A 21,440-nucleotide genomic window follows, 5' to 3' on the forward strand; every position below is an offset into this window, starting at 1 on the left:
AGCAGAAAGTATCATTAAGCTGATGAATGGTAGCAGTTCCAGATGGCATCACCCAAGGAAATGCTGTGGCCCACAGCCCTGGCATGCCTGCTTTTCCTGGGGAAGATACTCTGCAGCCTCATTGACCCCCAGGCACATATCATCACTACATGTAGAAACTTAGAGGGAAGAAAGCTTGCCACTGCCATTACTGATTTAGTCAATAGTCTATAAATCACAGACCAAAGTAATAGGGTTTAAAAAAAATCCTAAAACAGGTTGAGAGCCATGCAGGGCAAACCAGCCTTGACTTCGGGCCTTCCTGCACTGTCCTGACTGTCATACGAACTTCCACTGTCCTGGCCTGTGACTTGGGAACGGGATAACACAGCTCATTTAAAAAATCATAACCAGTCGACACAGGAGGAGGCTTAAACAATTCTCCTGGAGCGGCAGGTTGCAGGAACCAGAGAGAGTACATTTAAGTCAACACTGACTGTTAAGATGCTGGGTTTGTGTAAAAGCTTTGGTCTGATCATGGGTCCCTTTCTGCCCTTTTTCTGTCTTTCCACCTTGGACTTTCAGGTGAAGTCTGTTGCCACTGGACGAGAGGAGGTGGAGAGGAGACAGCCATCCAACACATAGCCAAGGTTCCACTTGCGCCCTTACACTCAGTCTTCCACACAGGAGCCCCAGTGATTATCTTAAAAACTTTAATCAGCCCTGGCCGGTTTGGCTCAGTGGTTGGAGCATCGGCCTGTGGACCAGAAAGTCCCAGGTTCAGTTCCTGCTAGGGGCACATACAAAAATAAATAAATAAATAAATAAAAACTTTAATCAGATCCTATCACTCTCCTGCTCAAAACCTCCAGTGACTTCTCGCTGCCTGCAGAAGACAATCCAAACCTACTGTGGCCCATGAGACCTGCCTGAGCAAGGACACAGCACATGCCTGGAGGGAACGTGCCAGGACAACAGTCTAGACGCTGAGGCCAGAGGACAGCAAGGTGACCGTCAGCTCATCGCTCACGGCCTGGACCACTGCGTAGGTTTTCTCATGGCGGTATCGTAGCTGGTGGATGGATATGTGCGCATGGAGTTCAGGGGACAGGTCATGGCTAAAGACACGCATTTGGAAATCCTCCAAGTACGGACAGCGGGGAGAGCAAGGGGCTGGAGGAGATGACTTGTGGAGAGGGTGGCAGCCAGCCCCACGCTGTGGGCGTGGATTTGGGAAAGCTTCCCTTAGGGCAGTCTTGCGATCACTTCCACCACCCCCTCCTCAGAAAACTCAGGATGCTTTCCTCTGGGACAGTGGTTTCCTCTCTGCTTCAACTTCTTTAGAGAAGAGCCCTGGCATCATTTTGGGGACACATACAGGCGACGTGGTCTTCTGCACGTGGAAACCGGAGACGAGCAGAAGATGGGTCAGATGGCAGAGCTGGTTTTTACACGGACTCCCGAAATGGCCCTATTTCCACCTCGCTGAGGCCAGGGGGCTGTGTGGCCTCACAGGGGGCTCCCACGCCTCGCAGGTGCTGGCCGGGCTTCCTCTGCCCTGTGTTCTCCTCCTCTGGCCTCCAGAAGCATGTGGAACTTTCCATGTATTTCCGACTCCTATTTCCCCATCCTCTACGTTGTGATGAGGTTATCCCTGTTTGAGTTCCTTACTTTTCCTTTAGAGGCATTTTGGGAGACAGCAGTGAGCGTGTGATAAAGAATGGTGAAGAGAGGCCCTTCCTGCTCAAGGTTCCCTTGGCAAATCTACACTTACTCTGTAGGATCACTTCAATGAACTGAAAAGTGTGAATGGAATTGTAATAAAAATTACTTTTCACCTGGCTGGTGTGGCTCAGTGGACTGAGAGTTGCCCCATGGACTGAGAGGTCCCAGTTCAACTCCGGGTCAGGGCACAGGCCCGGGTTGCGGGCTAGATCCCCAGTCGGGGCCTGCAGGAGGCAGCTGATGGATGTTTCTCGCTCACATCGATGTTTTTCTCTCTCCCTTCCTCTCTAAAAAAAAAAATTAAAAAAAAAAAAAAACATTTTAAAAATTACTTTTAATCTGTCTATTAATTAGAGAAGAATCTGTGCTTTTACATCTTAGCACTGGCAGCCTCTGGCCTGTCTCTCCGTTCACTGAGGTCATACTTTATGTCGTTCTAAATGTTCTCCGGTTATTAGCATGGCTTGCATTTTCCTGCTATGTTTACGTTTGGCCTTTTCTATGGGGTGGGTTTAGTCACTTCAAAAAAAGCATCTCCTCCCATTTCTATCAGATTGATGCCAGTATTGTTTTTTTTTAAAGCTATTGATTTCTGTGTATTGTATATGCCACAAACTTCCAGAAATTTGCTTTTTACTTTCAACAAGTTTTTATTTTAATCTTTTATCTAGATATGAAAATTTTATCAACTGCAAGTAATAATCATGTTTAGACTTAATATTTATTTTTCTTACCTCATAGTATTATCTATAACAGACCAGCACCCTCACTGCTGACTAGCGGTAGCACAAGGGATTCCTCTTTTCTCAGCTTTCCTGATAATGCGTCCGTGTGTATTTCAAATTTTACTAGTCATTCCTGGGAAATAACTTTCAACATGTTTGGAAGATTCACTCTGTCTTTAAAAAAGTTAAGAATGGCCAGTTGAAATTTTTAACATAGAACCATGTTTTTATTCTCCTTCAATTTCTTAAAACTATTAAATTATGCTTTTCCAGTGTTTGAACTATTCTTGAATTCCTGGATCAAACCGTATTTGGTCATATTGGTCCTTTAATATATTACTAGATTTGATTTACTATTTTTTTGAAAATTGCTTACCTATATTCATAAGTAAAAGTGGATTTCAATTGTTCTGTATCATTTTAAAGTAGGTTATGGCTTTAGACTTAGTGTAGCTTTATGAAAGGGAGCTCTCCATCTTTTCAGATACTCTGAATTATTTAAATAGCACAGGAGTTGTCTAGTCTTCGAAAATTTAGAACTCACATGTAAAACCACTTAGTCCTGCACTATTTTAATGATAGATCTTGTAGATGCAAAATATCACGTTATGACAATCCAGTTGTCTGATGTCTTTTTTTATATTACAAGGTTTTTTTCTTTTGATAGCAACTAATGGAATTCTTGTATTTACCCTGCAAACTGGCAGCCCTTCTAACTGGCTGTGAAAGAAATCTTAGCAGAGCACAAAAGGGAAAAATGTTCCTTCTTTCCCTGCAGCTCCAGAAAAGCAGATTCTATTCTGTATCATAAAATTGCCCTTGAAAATGTCATTTCTAATTCAGCGGTGTTGTAAGACATCTAGAAGGGAGAGAGGGTGACCGTGTCCTGTGCAATCTTTTGAAACATAAATAATTCTGATTGGGTATCTTACCTAACCGTGTTTGCTTTGGTGATGATACTTATATTGACATCTTTGGAAATCTACATGGTATACATACTTATACGGTTTCTTTGTTACATCAGCATATCTGCTTTTCCACCTGCTTGTGGTGAAAACCAATTAGACTCTGTGTATTCTTAAATAAAAAGGTTGAGAGACTTACATCATTGGATGATCAAATTTTAACTTCTGAAGTTTGTTATTTTTATCTATTCTGATACCAGTTTTGGTCATTTATAATTTTCTATAAAAGCATCTCCTCTATACTTCTAAAGTTAATGCCTAAAGTTAAATGTTATACACGTTTCACATTTGAGTGGCTGTATTTCCTTTTCTCTTTCCTAATACTATAACCACAGAATCCAAATTAAAACAGGAAGTTATCATCTTTACCTGTCAAATGGGAAAAAAAAAAAATCACTTAGAAGATGCAATGCTGGTGAAGATGTAGAAAAACAAGTACATTTAAATACCTTTCATTTCAATATAAACTGCCAAAATCTTTTGGGAAGTGTTATATGATAATTACTGTTTATTAAGACTTAGAAGCACCTTTTAATCCAGCCAGCTCACTTGTGGGTAACTTGTCTGACCAAAGGAAATGTAGAAGTAACTAAAACCAAACATGTCTATCGTGTTGTGCTTAGCATAGCACATGAGTGGAAACAACCTGAATGGCCAACCATCAGAAAATGTTCGAAGTGAATAAACTATAGTACAGTGATACTATAAAATACTATGCAGCTATTAAAAAATAATAAGATCGATGTGTAAGTATGGACTTGGAAAGATGTCCATAATATTGAGATAATAAAAAGAAAAGCAAGTTACAAAATACCTCTACTATGGTACCATTTTCAGAAATAAAAGCAAAAACCAATAAAAAGAAAATCAAGGATATGAATACATGTGATTATAAGCAAAGTGAAAAGAATGCAAGGACACATCAAAAGGTACCCCGGTTACAGTGGGGTTAGTACCATGGCAACCGGAAGGGGAGACTTTACTTTTATTTAATTTCATCAAAATTTTTTGAATTATTCTAATGTGCTTACAGCACCTTTTGTAATTCAAATACATGAAACAGATCCACCTTCCTTACCCCTAAAATTTTTAAAAGAGGGAATTTCCTGGGCACCCTCTGTAGTGACCCTCATATGAATATTGACATATGTCAAATGCAAGATGTGCCGTAACCAGTGACAGTGGCTGGAGAAACGTGAAGAGCCCAAGCAGCCTTCAGCAGCTCCAACGACGGACCATCATGCTTTCTCATGCCTGTAAACAATGAACAAAGAGACCCGGAAAGGTTCCTCCTTGGTTCTAAGATTCAAAAATGTATTACAGAGTTACATAATTTAGAATTCTTAAAATTGCTGTTCACTGAATCCAGGCTATAGAAAAAAACACATGAAGTCCTACCTCTCCATACTAAAATAATCCCTTTTTGAAGAGCTCATCTCTAAGTAATGTAGGTTTGAGGCAGAGAATGCACCCCAAGGAAAAAGAATAAGAGATAATATAGTTTTTCCTAAAAATGGTTATTTCTATTAAAAGAATGGATATTTAAAATAAAATTGCAAGGCTATTAAAATTTTAAAACCACTTCATGACAGTAAAAACTTATCAAACCAGACAATTTTTACAACCGGAGAGAAGAAAATTCTGTCTAAAGTTGGTTGAACATAGTTATAGCTTTATTATCTAGACATCTAGCATAAATTCCATAAAGTTGTCTTAACTTTACAAATTAATGGTTCATTTATTCAAAGAATCTCATCCAGAATTAAAATGAAAAGGAGATTGTTTGTCTAAAGTTTTACTCCGTAGGACGCTGCTGCCCCAAACCACTTTGACCAAGAGCCCGGCCTTGTATACCTTTGGGACCCGCAAGGCGCTGTGGGCACTCAATCATGGGAGCTGAAGTGGCAGTTTTCCCACCAATAGAGCCGTCAGGGCAACTAATTTCAGAGTTACGACAAAATTGTTGGAAATACCCCCGGGTACACTATTTCAGCACATTAATGAGGCTGTTCGCAAAGTGAGTTTATTACAGTGAGATAGATGCTTATTAGATCAGTAATATGATTATAGAACAGACTGTATAGGAAAGGCCTCAGGGAGCCATAGCAGGATAATTTTGCAGGCATTTAATGAAACAAAAAAGCCAAACATCGTTATCAAAGCTGCTAACTTCACTGTATCACAGCTACAGGTAAATATTCACATTATTAAACATACACATTATTTTTCTGCTTCAAAAATGATGCATGGGCATGCTTTCTAAGTTTACATGAAATTAAAGGGCTTTTTTCCAGAGCAACAAAAATAAAAGGGAGCAACCTCAGGAAGTCTACTGGTCATCTTAAACACACCCCACTTCTAAAGACAAGTGGGAATTATATTTTGAGACTGTAACCAATAATGGGTTTCTCACCACACACTGTCGGACTACTAGACAATACAGACAACACCACCATCACTAATGACACAATGAGACAAAAGCATTGGGAGGATTTGCACCGTGCCAAGTGCCCGCTAAGAGTTCTCCATGCACTGCTCCCAACGACCCTGTGAGGTGTGCAGTTTTTTTCTTTTTTGGATGTAGAAATGGAAACCTACTAACTTGCCCTTGGTCATTCACCTGATAACCAATGAAGCCAACTCAAGCACTGTTAAATGAATGGGTGTTCAGAGATGACCCCACTGAATCATGGAAATGCCACTGTGCCTTGCCAAGCAGCAGCACATGAAATGTCAAATCCATAATCAGAGAACATGATTCCGTTTCCATTCCCCCGCTTGCTGCTGCTCACCTGTAAAGACGGTGCCGCGCCGGGAGGCTGCCATCCCTGTGCAAGCCTCACCCTAACCACGGGCAGCGGCTGGCGAAGGCTGGAGGCTGTAGCGGCCTTTGACAGCTTTCCCACAGTTTGAAGATCTGGCACAGATTTTGCAAGCTGAGATAGTAAAAAGCAGCACTGACAAAATAAAAGGCAACCAGTAGGGTCTTGAAGGAGAGCTCAAAGAATGCATATGCTGGTGGGGCAAGTTATCTGTTACCTATCAACACCTGGGCTTTAAATGGAGTTCCTACCATCCCTACAGAAAAAACACGTCTGAAGTCTGACTGTTCCTCTCTGATGAACCCATTGGGAAAAGGTGCCCGTCCACAGGGAGAAAACAGTCCTAAAAATGCTATTTGCTCTGGAGGATGATATAATGTCAAAGCAAAGCTCTTCTGTGTAAACCTTAGGAAATATACCAGAACAGCTCGTCTACTTTGGGGCCATTAATCACCTCCATTTCTGTGGTATGAAAGACATGACTATCGTTTCAACCCCCCTTGTTAAGTTTTATTAGGAAGACATCAAATTAAGTCAAAGGGATGATATTTTCATAGGGTATTCTTTGCTATTATCTCCCAGGACACAAACTACACCCAATTATTTACAGATTACAGTGCCAAGAATAAATATAACCCACTGGATGCAAAGAAATAGTATTTTCATAAGTATGCAGTCACTACTCCCATTTATCAAATAATTACATGGCAAAGGATAAACAGAACCAATGAAATAAAATCTCAATAATACTTGATGTTTGAAATATTTTACAAATATACCAACACCCAGATGTCAACCTTACCTCTTATAGCAAAATAATCCCGAGTAAATCAAATATCTAAATGTCAAAACAAAAACATACATACACAAACCAAAAAAGTAGTAGAAGAAAAAGAAAAAATGGGTGATTATATTTATAATTCTGGAATGAAAAGACCTTTTAAAACATGACATAAAACTCAAAGGTCGTGAAAGAAAACACTAAATTTCACTACTACATGAAAACTACCTTTATAAAGCACCAATAAAAAAATACAAAGTGAAAGTGGAAAAAAATTTCTTATAACAAAAAGATACACTTCTTAATATACAAAGAGCTCTTAATAATCAATAGAAAGGGAAAACTAAGTAGAAAAAAAATAGGCAGATTACTCTAAACCAATTATGGAGAGAGACACTCAAATGACTAATTAATCCACAAAAGACGCTAAACTTCACTCACAATAAAATAAATTCAAAACATCAAAGAAATGTAGGTTTCATGTATCCAAATGGCAAGAATGTTACAATTTCATAAAACTATTGGCAACACTCTAGGGAAATAGTGAAAAGGACAACTGTACTCAACCTTTTGGGGTGGGCACTTTGGCAATATAGACCAAAATTAAAAATGTACAACCCTTTTATATAGCATATTAGATAGGACTCTCCAGAGAAACGGAGCCGACAGGAGATACACAGAAAGAGATTAGAAAGGACTGGCTCACAGGACTATGGAGGCTGAGAAGTTCCACAGTCACCCACTTGCAAACTGGTGATGCAGTTCCTGTCTGAGCCCAGATCTAGGGGAGCCAGTGGTCTAAGTACTAGTCTGAGCCTAAAGACCCAAGAACCAGGAGCTACAGAGGGCAGAAGAAGAGGCCCAAGTCAAGCACAGAGCAAATTCGCCCTGATGGGAAAATGCCCACCCACGTTGGCTAGGACGGATTTTTCTAGACTTAGTCTGATTCAGTCTAATCTCGTCCAGAAACACCTCATAAGCACATTCGGAAATAATGTTTTACCAGCTGTCTGGGCACCCTTAGTCCAGTCAGGCTGACACACAAAATTAAGCATCTGACCTAACAAATCTATTTCTAGGAATTTATTCTATGATTATATAAGTATAAGTAAGCATAGATATATCTATGCTTATTTCAGTGTGCCTCTATTTGTCAGAAAAACTACTCCCCCATTAAATGTCCACTAATAGGGAAGTTAATTAAATTTGCTGTGGTATATTCACACAGCTACAGTCATCAAAAAATAGTTATATTTATATGTGCTGATATAAAAATTTTGCTGAAATACATTGAGAAAGAGGAAAAACCAAGTTAGAAATTTGTATATATATTATGATCACATTGTATTAAAAAGGACATATATATACATTCATATGCACACATATATGTAACATATGCACATACAGACATATAACAGCATACTTATTTTCTCCTGTCTGTCTAGAGAGGGAGGAAGGTATTCACTTTTTATTTTTTAACCCTTTGATGAGTTTGAATTATGTATGTATACTTTTCATGATTAGCAAATAGAATCTTTGTCAAACATGCAAAATATTTGGAGAAAAAAGGTGAAGTACTGTAAATCATGCAGAAGCATTACAAACTCCAAATGGAGCTATTCTGCCTACATATCAGGATGGCCAACTAATTCTTCATTTATACCTTTTAATATTACGTATATGAAGTCCAAGCATGAAAACATAGTACTTTATTATTGTTTTGTATTTCAGTGTTTTATATGTGCCCAGGGTTAATGGTTGAAGTGTTTTAGTTTGAATTGATTTTAAACAATATCTACAGGAAAATGGATTTTAGTTCTTAAATATTAAATTTCTTTTTCTTCAGTGATAAATTAAGAGAAAATGATCACTGAGTTAACCACTGAATTTTCTGTATTTGCAGTGTTTCTGCATGACAGATTTTGTAATTATCTTGGTATCCACATTCCAAACAGCTTTGAGGTGTCATTTACATGAAATGTGAGTTTTCTATTTTTCCCTAAAGTGTATCTTTAATTATGAGCTAAACCCTAATTATAAAAAAGTTATGTGTTTAAAATTTTACCCCTCAATTCACACTGACAAAAGATAGGAATAGCTTAACCAAACCATTTATACTTGAATTTCCTTCTCTGCAAAATGAATGATGTCTCTCTGCTGCATCTGAAAGCATCTGGCCCAACAGGCATGTCCCTGATGGTAAAATGATCCCAGGAAATGAAGTCCACGTGCCAAATCTTCAGTAATGTCTCACTATTGTTCCTGAAGACAGCTTAATCCTAAAGACTGACAGAAACTATGGAAACCTAACTACTAATGACCCTAGGGAATCTAATCAAAGTGAAAATAAAAATACCTATGAGAAGACACACACACACACATGCTTCCAATTCAAAATAATGAGACACCAATGTCTAAGAAGTATGCTGATGTGGTCAAATCAATCAAGGTTGATGTTTCTTAAATATGTTTGTTTTTTTGTTTTTTAGAGAGAGAAACGTCGACATGAGAGAGAAACATCAATTGGCTGTCTCCTGCACACCCCGCACCTCCCCACTGGGGAAGAAGCCCAAACCTAGGCATATGCCCTGACCAGAAATCAAACCGGGACCTCTCAGACCATGGGATGATAAGCCACTGAGCCACACCAGCCAGGTAAGGTTGCTATTTCTTCATTTGTTTCACCAGATCACCTAGGCATGACCCCGAAGAAGTCAAGGATTGCGAAATAAAATTCTATGTGAGAATAAAGTGTCACTTTGCACTAAATAAGGATACAGTTACTTTTTGGCCCAAGTGATAATTTAAAAGTAGGAAAACAAAATTGCAGGCAACCAATAGCCTTTAAGAATAGTTTTGGTTGATACTTTTTAAAAACACTTGTCCCATTTCAAACTGATTTTTCATTCTCTTGAGTGAATTTTAAAATGACAGCACTTGAAGAGGTCAGCACAGATGCTCTAGTCCAACCACTGACTTGGAGGCAGGAAACAGTCATTTTCACTCCTGGTGTGAAATGAATGGTGTCTCTTGACTGCATCTGAAAGCATTTGGCCCAACAGGCATGGTGAACCTTTCAAACCACTGGATGAAAAGGAGCCTTTGCGCACTGTGCCAATGGGCTGCATGAGGTCACTGGATAAGGACGTGTTAGGAGCCATCTGCCCAAATGGCATGCTTGGGAAGGGGGACCAGGCAGCCAGGCTCTTGGATAGTAATTAGAGATCAGACTCAGGGACTGCTGCTGGTGATGTGTCCTATGCAACAGAGGGACACAGTCCAGCTCCCTCAGGCAAAGCATCGAGAATTAACTATGCTAAGCAATCATCAGAAGTAATACAGATCCAAAACAAAAAACAAAAAAAACCCACATCTGCTTTTTTCTAAAAGAAATTGCTATTCTTATCACTTCCTGGGTGTGGCACAGAAGCCAAGGCCTAGAGCTGACCGAGTCTGAGAATAGAAGAGCAACATTTTCAAGTTCAACATCAAGTTTCATGTTCTGTTGAGTCGTAGATGCTTATTTTGGAGGACCAGAAAATAGTTTATGATAGTGTGACAGAGCCAATTTATTGCCACTGGAAATCCAACCAAACTGTTCTTGGTTTCCACTCAACACGGTGTGTTGACCATTCTGGGGGGATTGACGGGTGGATTCTGTTGACAGTGTGCTGGGAGAAGCCGAGCTGCGGAGATTCACTGTGCTGGCCAATGGCGAGACGGGGAGGGACGTGTGCTTCCGAGTCATCCAAGAAGCTTGGGTGACCTATCTGATTTACTCTGGGATTTCAAATTCCAAATTCAGGGGGAAGATCGACTGTTCACAAGAAATGGTGAGGTGTGTAAGGGGTATGAAGCTAATACAATGTCCCAGATGCTTCTCTGCACCTGATGGGGGGAATGCCTCATGCTCTCTGGGCAGAGCAAGACCCTGGTCCCCACTGACGCACAGTGACAGGTGCCTGAGGCCAGCACACAAACACGCCTTGAGTGACAAAGGTCCTCACCTCGGGAAGTCAGTATTACTGTTCATTTGTCACCTTCTTTCAAGGTAAAAATAACTTTATTGCGTATTCTAAAGTTCATGTTTATTGTAACAAGAACAACAAAAAAAGAATGGGAGGAGACGGCACAGGAAGCCGTTGATTTTTAAGTAAAAAATTGTTGAGAAATTCCTGGTTAAGCCCTCGGTATAAATCACTCCACCCTCGCTTCTTTTGTGCACTTTATGAAAACATGTGGAACATGACATAAATCAGCTCACATTACAATCTGGTTTTGTGTATACTAGATTTACAACACCCTGGGTCTTGGCTCTGAGCACAGCTATTCCTGCATCCCCCGATTATTGACTGAGCACTTGACCGTCAGGCACTTTGAAAAGTGCCAGAGATAAGGCTGGGAACTAAACACGCATGGGACTTCCAGTCAAGATAGAGTGAGAGACCTCAAAATTGGCACCGCCACCTCCATAACAACAAAACCAAGAGAACATTTTAGAGACAGATTAGTATCTGTGGACTGGAGGTGGAACAAACACACAAAAGCTTGAAGTTTAGAAGCAGCAACCAGGACATGGGGTCTTCAGTGTCCACCACGTGGGGCAAGGGCAGAAGCCAGGCACACAGCAAGAAATGGGTGTTGGTATTCCCTGTCCCCAAAAGGAGGCTGAAGCAGCTGTTCCAGCCCCGGGGCTCCAGCTAATACATGAAGCTCCTCTGTTGTTGGAAACAGCAGGAGAACCTGGGCCACATCCCCTGCAGGCTCAGTATCTGGACTTGTGATGAAACCCAGTATCACCAGGGGATGCACATTTGGGCATCATACATGTTTCTGGATTGAGGCATCCAGGACAAAAACGAGGTGACTGGACCACCCCTGGGTAGGAAGGAAGCCTGAAATGAAGCAAGAGAACCAACCACCAAACACAATGACTACCAGGTGAACTGACTCAGGAAGAAAGGAAACTGATAGAGCAACATCAAAATGACTTATTTTAAGATTTCTCGAAGCATAATTGACATGCAAAAAACTGCACACACTGAGGTGTACAGCAATGAAGATCAGTGTGCACATGCATGGCCTTGAAGGTACCTTTCACGGACACCTCACTGTTCTCATCACGGTAGCTGACAGCGATTCGCTGTTCTGCTTCTAGTCTCTGAAGGCAGAAGCTGAGCTCACTGATCTGAGCCCTTCTTTTCTAGCACAGGGGTTAGGGCTGTAAGTGCCCCTCCCCCTCAGCACTGTGTTACAAGAATCCAACAAATTCTGATGGGTAGTGCTTTCATTTTTATTCAGTTCAGGAATACTTTCTAATTTAATTTTTGATGTTTGGTTTGATCCATGATATTTAGGAATGTGTTATTTAGTTCCAAATATTTTGGGATTTTCCAAATATCTTATATTGACTTTAAATTTAATTCCGCTATGGGGGGAGAATATATTTTATACGATGGGAACAATGTTTAAATGTGTTGAGACTTGGTTTTTCACTCAGAATATGGTCCGTCCTGGTAGAATGTTCAGTGCACCCTGGAAAGACTATTTTCCTCTTCGGTGGGGTGTTCTATGAAGGTCAGGCAGGCCCAGCTGGATGACAGGGTGCTCAAGTCTACTGTTTCCTTGGCAATTTTCTTCCAACTTGTTCTATCAATTACCAAGAGAGGGGTATTGAAATCCCTGACTAAGACTGGATTTATCTTTACATCCTTGCACTTTTAATGCTTTGGTTTCATGTTGTTTGGGACTATTATGTCTGCTTGACTAATCAATCACTTTATCATTAAAAAATGACCTTGCTGCCCTGGCCGGTTTGGCTCAGTGGTTGGAGTATCGGCCCCCGGTCCAGAGAGACCCAGGTTCGGTTCCTGCTAAGGGCACGTACCTTGGTTGTGGTTTGTCCCCGGCCCAATTGGGTCCTGGGAGAGGCAGCCACTTGATGTGTTCCTTTCACATCAATGTTTCTCTCTCTCTCTACCTCTCTCTCCTTCCTACTCTGTCTGAACAAAAAATGGGAAAATGTCCTTGGGTGAGGACAAAAAAAAAAGACCTTGCTTATCCCTGGTAATACTCTTTGCCCTGACATCTACTGTGTCTAATACTAAAACAGTCACTCGGCTTTCCTTTGACTAGTGTGTCGGCATGGCGTCTCTGCTTTCCTGTCGCTCTTTTAGCCGATCTGTGCCGTCACACTGAGAGCTGCTTGGGGCAGTGTGTGCACAGTTGGGTCTTGCTTTTTCACCCAATATGACAATTTCTGCCTTTTAACTGGGGTGTGTAGACCTTTTACATTTTATGAGATTATTAATACTGGTAGGCCCCATGGGCACAAGAGGATGGTGACCTGCAGGAGAGCATCCGTGGAATGAGGAGAAAGTGACAGTGACGGTGGGTGGCTTGATGCAATGGGCAGACTGGCGAAGGAAAAGAGGTGATGCTAACTGAGTTCTTGGCTTGGGCAACTGATGGCAGTTAGTTTTACTCACTGACAAACACCACAAGAGGAGGAATGGGTTAGGGAGGTCATTAGGGTTTGTTTGGACTCTGTTCAATTTTGGGGTGCTCATGGTGTGTCCAGTGGGCATGTCCACTAAGCAGACGGGCAGTGGCCAATCAGAAAGAGCAGTAACTCTACTGAATGGGGTGTGACTCCGTGGAGCAGCTGCTTAGTATAGAACTAATAAGGTGCCCACCTTCCTGGGTTTGACATGCAAACTAACTGCTTATTACTGGGCTCCGCTGCCGTAAACCACAGCCACCGCAGCCACTGGGCTCCGCTGCCGTAAACCGCAGCCACCGGGCTCCGCTGCCCTAAACCGCAGCCACCGCAGCCACCGGGCTCCGCTGCCATAAACCACAGCCACCGCAGTCACTGGGTCCGCTGCCGTAAACCACAGCCACCGCAGCCACTGGGCTCCGCTACCATAAACCACAGCCACCGCAGCCACTGGGCTCCGCTGCCGTAAACCACAGCCACCGCAGCCACCGGGCTCCACTACCGTAAACCACAGCCACCGCAGTCACTGGGTCCGCTGCCGTAAACCACAGCCACCGCAGCCACCGGGGTCCGCTGCCGTAAACCGCAGCCACCGCAGCCACTGGGCTCCGCTGCCGTAAACCACAGCCACCGCAGCCACCGGGGTCCGCTGCCGTAAACCGCAGCCACCGCAGCCACTGGGGTCCGCTGCCGTAAACCATAGCCACCATAAAGCATCACCTGGATTTCATGCCACAGACCACGAAGGCAACAAGGGAAAGAACAGAGAAGTCCAAGACATTACTACATAAAGAGAAAAAACTGCTCAGTTATTTCTTGAGAGAAGGAAATTAGGAAACAAAAAGAAAAAACTGTTTTGTCATGAACTATGTGGCCCACAATTTACTTGAAAATTGGCACAGTGACCTCAGAAAATGAACTGATAAAGTAGCATGTTGGCACAGGCTAAAATGTTCTCGCTGGCAGAAGCTCTGTTTAGGAGACACCTCATCGCAGGCACTCAGCCCAGAAAGGAGCCCCCATTCGGATGCTCGGTGAGGACTGCAGTCCCAACCAGAGGACACAGGGATATCTTTCCAAAGGTCACACAAGTCATGGTTAACATGAAATGCATAAACCAGGCTAAGTATTGGTATCTCTCACATATAATAAAGACAAATTCAAAGACAGTATCTCACAAATTTGAAAATACCTATTTTAATTGAGGGGGCAGGAGGCTGCAGCGTAATTTCTTACAGGAACTACTTGTCAGAAAATGTACCTAGGCTTCCCAGTTTCTCCTCTTAACAAACAAAATAGTGCCCCAGCCAGGTGGCTCAGTTGGTTGCAACATTGTCCCTTACACCAAAAGTTTTCAGGTTCAATCCCTGGTCAGGGCAACCACTGATGTTTCTGGAAGCCACCAATGAGGTTTCTCTCTCACATCAATGTTCCTCTCTCTCTCTCAAATCAGTAAATATATAGCATTAGTTGAGGGTTTCAAAAAAAGAAAATATTTAGGTCAATCACCTTGCTTTATCTTTTCTTCAGGAGACATGGTCAACTTGTTATATCCTTCATTTGCTGTATCTTATACCATGATTCCCAACTGAGGGTTCAAAGATCCCCTTGAAACTGTGAATTGTGTGCAGAATTTTGTATATAAGTGATTCTAGACATTTTTCTAGAAAGAGGTCTAGAATCACCTGACTCTCAAAGCGGTTCACACTCCATACAGACTAAGAGTCACTGTCCCACACCTACATTTTATTCTGATTCCTCTGGTGTGTGGTATAAATATAGGTCATAAAATATGGGTTAACAGGTCCATCTCCTAAAGATAAGTATGTTTACTTTCATTTCTAGAAAGAACCTCAAAAGCTAACAAGTTCAGTCACCTACCTTCAGGCAAAATGATTCCAAAATTATCCTAGTCAGATGAAAACGGAAGGTCTCTTTATTTTTCCCTCTGGAAATGAGATTCTAGCAGCTCACTCGGTAACCTATTATATTTTTTAACAACCACTGTAAAATTTATCATCAGTCTGTATGTGCTCTAGATAGGTCCTCAATAGCCACATTATTTTTTTTTTTCACTTTATACACAGCTATAAATGCATTAGTCTTTTCCAGAGGAGATAGACTGCAGAGATCTCATTGTAGGCCATTTTTAACCCCAATGACTCCGGTGACAAACGTGAGGTACACTATCCAGCTCACATTAGGCAGACATCGGGCCAATCGATCAGAACCTAAGAGTGATGAAGTTACTAATTCATGAGCACAGAGCCCCGAGAGCTGGGAAAGCCTGAGACACACACTGCAGGAAGAAGGGCGAGCCTGCTGCGTCTGGCGGCTGTACTGGCGGAGAGAGCGTGGGTGACGGCACTGGGTGAGATCCGACCTAACCAGGGCCCAGAGCCTGTGGCCCCTCAAAACCTTCACCCTAGCCTGGCCGATAATCGGTCTTGTGCCCCTCCCTAGTGGGTACAGTGCACTCCAGGCTTCCCACCTGCACTGGTACCCCAACTCCATTTGCTTGCCTCTTCCACAGATGTGTCCCTTGGGGTCCCCTCTGCACAAACACTGGGCACCCCAGACCTCCCACCCACAGCAGTAACCTGTTTCCCTCTGTGTACCTGCCCATTGGCTAGGAGCCAGCTGTACCCGGAGGGGTCGCTTCTGCTTTTTCAGGGACAGTGGGCCAGCTCTGGCCTGAGCAACCCAGCAAACGTGTGCAGGGTCCTGTGGGCTGCAGCCAGGCCTTCTCCAAGGAGGTCTGGCCTGCAGGCTTGGGGGCGGGTCCCCCGTCAAGTGTGTTCTTCCTTGAGTATTCTCCCTCAGTTTTATGGTATCCTAGAGAGTTCTTTTAAAATCTTACTCTCCTATCATAGCTTCATAATTCCTTATGTTAAAATTCTCCTGTTTAAATCGCTGTGTGGACCCAGACTGACAATCACAATGTTTTGTTATTTGATCATACTCATGGGTAGTATCTGCTAACTGTGCATCTTCGCTTGCTTGTAATTTTCCTTCTAGTTTAATTGTATTATATTAAAGAATTCCTACTCATTGCAATTTATTGATATGCTTATAACACAATGTACGGTTAACTTTTTAAAAATATTTCCAGCCCTGGCCGGTTTGGCTCAGAGGTTAGAGCGTTGGCCCACGGACCAGAGAGGCTTGGGTTCGGTTCCCGCTAAGCGCAGGTACCCCAGTTGCAGTGTGTCCCCGACCCTGGTTGGGGTCGTGGGGGTGGCAGCCACTCGATGTCTCTCTCTCACATCGATGTTTCTCTCTCTCTCTTCTTCCCTCTCTCCCTCCCGCTCTGTCTGAAGATAAATGCAAAAAAAAGTCCTCGGGTGAGGATAAAAAAAATAAATAAATAAAATAAAAATAGGCAAGATTCCAAAATGGTAGTGGAGTGACTGGAAGCTACAAAGACCGTCTACCAGGGCCACATTGGAATTACAACTAACATAAAGACAAATCATTGGGAAAAAGCAACTGAAAAGCAGCTTGCGAGGACCATATAACCAGGGACACTGACTCGATCAGGTAGGATTGCAGAGGTGCGAGAGGGGGGCTGGGAGCCCACGGTCAGCAGCGGCCTTAGCTGTGGGCAGCCCTCGGGTTGAACTCCCAAACGGCTCCACAGCGCAGAGCAGGGACAGATGCTAAAATAGCCACAGCCACTCACCTGGGGCTGCGGCTCAGGGAGGGCAGACTGGACTGGAACTGTGTGGGGACACACGGGATTTGGAGGACACTCAGAGCTTTTGCTGAGTTGTAGCCACACAGGACGGTGGCCATCCTGCTCCTTCCCAGGGCTCTGGGGAGAGGCAGTGGCCTCTCCCTTGGAGATTCAACTCCACCCTGTGGGCCATTGAAATGCAAATGTGGCCCATTAACAACCAGCATCTGCCCCACCCTCGGGAAATCCCCTTATACTGAGCACCTGAGGGAGTTTTTCATTCAACTGAGAACCCAAGGCTCTTCAAGTAACCACTACTGATAGCCTCCAGGCAAAAAGCAAGAGGATAACTGAACCTTTCCTGGGCTTGCAACTCTACCCAGGAAAATAAGACTTGACAGTGGTGTTTAACGTGGGTCCCCCATGCTCATCCAAACCCAGTAGAGGGAGCCACAAACAGCAGAACACTAACACCCATAGGGAAAATGTGGCAGGCTTCAAAACCCAGAGATAGCCAAAATGGTGAAACAAAGAAACAAATCCCAAATGAAAGAACAAGAGACCTCTACTGAAGATGAGATAAATGAAATGCAGTTAAGCAAGTTAACAGAGCTAGAATTTAGAGCCATGATCTTGAGGAAGCTCAACAGTATGTGTAAGGACATCAACACCATGAGTAAATACATAGAAACATTGAAAATCAACCAACTGGAAATGAAAAACCACCAAGAAGAAATAAAGAATGACATATCAGAAATAAAGAACACATTGGAAGGACTAAACAGCAGAGTGGAGGAAGCTGAGGACCGGATCAGTGAATTAGAAGACAGGGTAGAAAAAAAATCAACCAATCAGAAAACCAAAAGGAGAAAACAACTAAAAAACAGGAAGACAGCTTAAGAGAACTGTGGGACAACTGGAAATGTAATAATATTCGCATCATAGGAGTTCCCGAAGAAGAAGAAAATGAGCAAGAGTTAGAGAATATAGCCCTGGCCAGTTTGGCTCAGCAGTTAGAGCGTTGGCTTGCGGTCCTGAGAATATATTTGAAGAAATAGTGACAGAAAACTTCCCTAATTTGGTGAAGGAAGAAGTCATTCAAGTTCAAGAAGCACAGAGAGCCCCAAGTAAGAAGAACCCAAACAGGCCCACACCAAGACACATAGTAATTATAAAATGCCAAAAATTAAAGACAGAGAATCCTAAAGGCAGCAAGAGATAAACAACAGTTTACCTACAAAGGAAACCCCATAAGGCTCCCAGCTGACTTCTCAACAGAACCATTACAGGCCAGAAGGGAATGGCACGAAGTAATCAAGGTCTTGAAAAACAAGGATCTGAATCCAAGACTACTCTACCCAGCAAGGCTATCATTCAAAATAGAAGGTCAAATAAAGAGCTTCCCAGACAAAAAAAAAAGGCTAAGGGAATACATTAGCACCAAACCAGCACTGCAAAAAATGTTTAAAGGACTGCTGTAATTAGTAGAAGAAACAGGAAGAAAAATAAAACCACACTAAACAAAATGGCAATAAATAAGTACATATCAATAATCACCTTAAATGTAAATGGACTGAATGCTCCAATAAAAAGACACAGAGTAGCTGATTGGATAAGAAAGCATGACTCATATATATGTTGTTTACAAGAGACCCACCTCACAACAAAAAAATTCACATAGGTTGAAAGTGAAAGGATGAAAAAAAATCTTCCAAGCAAACGGAAAGGAAAAAAAAGCTGGGGTAGCAATACTCATATCTGATAAAATAGATTTCAAAATGAAGGCCATAACTAGAGACAAAGAAGGTCACTACCAAATATTGAAAGGATGTATCTAACAGGAAGATATAACCACATAGGTAGATACAGAGAATTACACCCTAAAGCTACAGAATTCACATTCTTCTCAAGTGCACATGGGACATTCTCAAAGATAGACCACATGGTAGGACACAGACTAAGTCTCTACAAGTTCAAGATTGAAATTATATCAAGCATCTTCTCAGATCACAATGGCATAAAATTAGAAATCAATTAAAACAAAACATGCAAAGACATTTGAACACATGGAGGCTAAATAGCATGTTATTAAACACTGAATGGGTTACCGAGGAGATCAAGGAAGAAATGAAAAACTTCTGGAAACCAATGAAAATGAACATACAACAACAGTGAACCCTTCTTTGTCCTGTTAAAGGTTGTGTGTGTGTGTGTGTGTGTGTGTGTGTGTGTGTGCGCGTGCACGCACGCATTCTTTAAACCTTATATTTAACATAGGAAGACAATTAGAAAGAAAATATGACATATGACAATAAAATTAAGACCAAAGGTAAGTTCAACAATAAATCCAATTGGAATATATTTACCTATTAAAAGAAAACCTTGGAATGTGGCAAACACCAAAACTTTGTCTATAAGATACGTATGTGAAAGAGAGTGTCCTAGAAATGTACCTGTGACGAATCCTTCATCTGTCCTTCTTAAACTATTTTTTAAACATTAGTTGCTGTAAGTATAATTATTATTCTATATGTAATATAGGAAATCTATGCATGCACATAGAAAGTACACATTCAGGCTGAATGGCGCCGTCTGGAGCCTTGTATCTAAGAGCACGTGGTATGGGCCAGTCCTCCTCCTCTCCCACCGGAACCTCGCCTGTGTCCAGTCTTGTGAGCACGCTAGCCATCAGGGGCCAGCCCTCAGCTCTGAGCTGAGCAGCGGGTTCGTGTTGCTCTTTCCCTGTAACTTCATGCAAAGTTCTACACCAGAGATCCTCCCTGGGGCCCGGGGTTGTTCCGTGTCATGTGAGCCCACCGCCACATTTCTGTGACTGCTCTGTCCCACCTGTTATTACTGAGTATTAGTACCGACTGGTCTGCCCTTCCTACCGTTTCTCAGCTGAACCAAACCCCTACCTGACGGATACAGTGAGGCCTAGAGAGTCAGGCATCCGAACTGCAGAGCAGGGGACCCTGGCAGCCAGAGAGAACTGAAGCCAGCTGTCTGCCTCTGTGAAGGGCAGAGGCCACCAGGGACATGTTCCCTGGGGTCACCTGCATCCCTAGTCCTTGGATCCCCAAATCTGGAGAGGTTTTCAAGGGGTTCTATGGAATGCCATCAACAGACCCTCTGACTGACTGCTCTGTGCATGGGTGGGAGTTGTATCTGTGCAGTGGGTCCTTTTCTTTATCCTCACCTGAGGACATGTTTGCTTTTATCTTCAGATAGATTGGGAGGGAGAGAGGGAGGAAGAGACAGAAACATCGATGTGAGAGACACATCAACTGGCCGCCACCCACACAACCCCAGCCGGAGCCGGGGACAAACTGCAACCAATACGTGCCCTTAGCAGTGATTCTCCACCTTCCTAATGCCACGGCCCTTTAATACAGTTCCTCATGTTGTGGTGACCCCCAACCATGAAATTATTTTCGTTGCTACTTCATAACTGTAATTTGCTACTGTTATGTCTTAGGCGACCTCTGTGAAAGTGTCGTTCGACCCCCAAAGAGGTCGCGACCCACAGGTTGAGAACCACTGCCTGCGGAAACCGAACCCAGGACTCTCTGGTCCGCGAGCTGATGCTCTAACGGCTGAGCCAAACGGGTCAGGGCAGTGGGTCCTCTTTAAGTAGATCCAAACTCCAAGTTTCTGTTGGGTTCTTTGCCTGTATCCAGTGGTCTTGTGTAGGCTCACCTGTTTTCACTGAAATTCACTTATTTCATCTACTTCTGTGGAGACTGAGGGGACATGCTCTAGGTCTGTGCCTCTACTTCTTCATTTCTTGGCATGGGAGCCCCGCATGCCAAGCATAAGCCTGAACACTGTTTTGAGAGAGAACTGATCCCCATCACAAATGCTTCCCTTCCTGGGATTCATTTCTTGCATTTCTTTTAAACCTCACATTGATTAAGAAGAAGCTGAGATTCTGCCTTACTTAAATATCTAAGCCACCTGGTTTTTAAATAAAGTAGAAATTTAGTCATTCCAAGCCAAATGATCTTCTGAAATTTCTTCTGGCTCCGGTTTTGAAAGAAATTAAAAAAGCATGAAGACTCAAGACATCATGAAATTCAAATAAAATTACTTCCACCTCAGCAATGTTCTGAAACACACACAACAGGTGAGCTCTTACCAGTGGGACGAGCAGGCTGATGAGGTCTGTCAGAGGCTTGCTCAGCAGCAGCAGGTCCTCTGCGGCCTGAGTGTCCCCCCCGGAGCCAGACTTCTGTGCCTTGAGAGGGGGAGGAGAGAAGGGGTCTCAG

The 21,440-nt window shown here is 42.7% G+C and overlaps 1 protein-coding gene across 1 annotated transcript in view; it reads right to left on the bottom strand.

Annotated features, from left to right (window-relative positions):
* Nucleotides 1–21,440, bottom strand: part of ULK4 (unc-51 like kinase 4) — a 320,737-nt gene that overhangs the window by 83,602 nt on the left and 215,695 nt on the right. Inside the window, exon 34 of the mRNA XM_036267041.1 lies at nucleotides 21,311–21,409. Coding sequence (XP_036122934.1) covers nucleotides 21,311–21,409 — 99 coding nt within the window. The remainder of the gene's footprint in view (nucleotides 1–21,310; nucleotides 21,410–21,440) is intronic.

This window comes from Molossus molossus, unplaced genomic scaffold (genome assembly GCF_014108415.1).
Source record: "Molossus molossus isolate mMolMol1 unplaced genomic scaffold, mMolMol1.p scaffold_m16_p_18, whole genome shotgun sequence".
NCBI classification, from domain to species: Eukaryota; Metazoa; Chordata; class Mammalia; order Chiroptera; family Molossidae; genus Molossus; species Molossus molossus.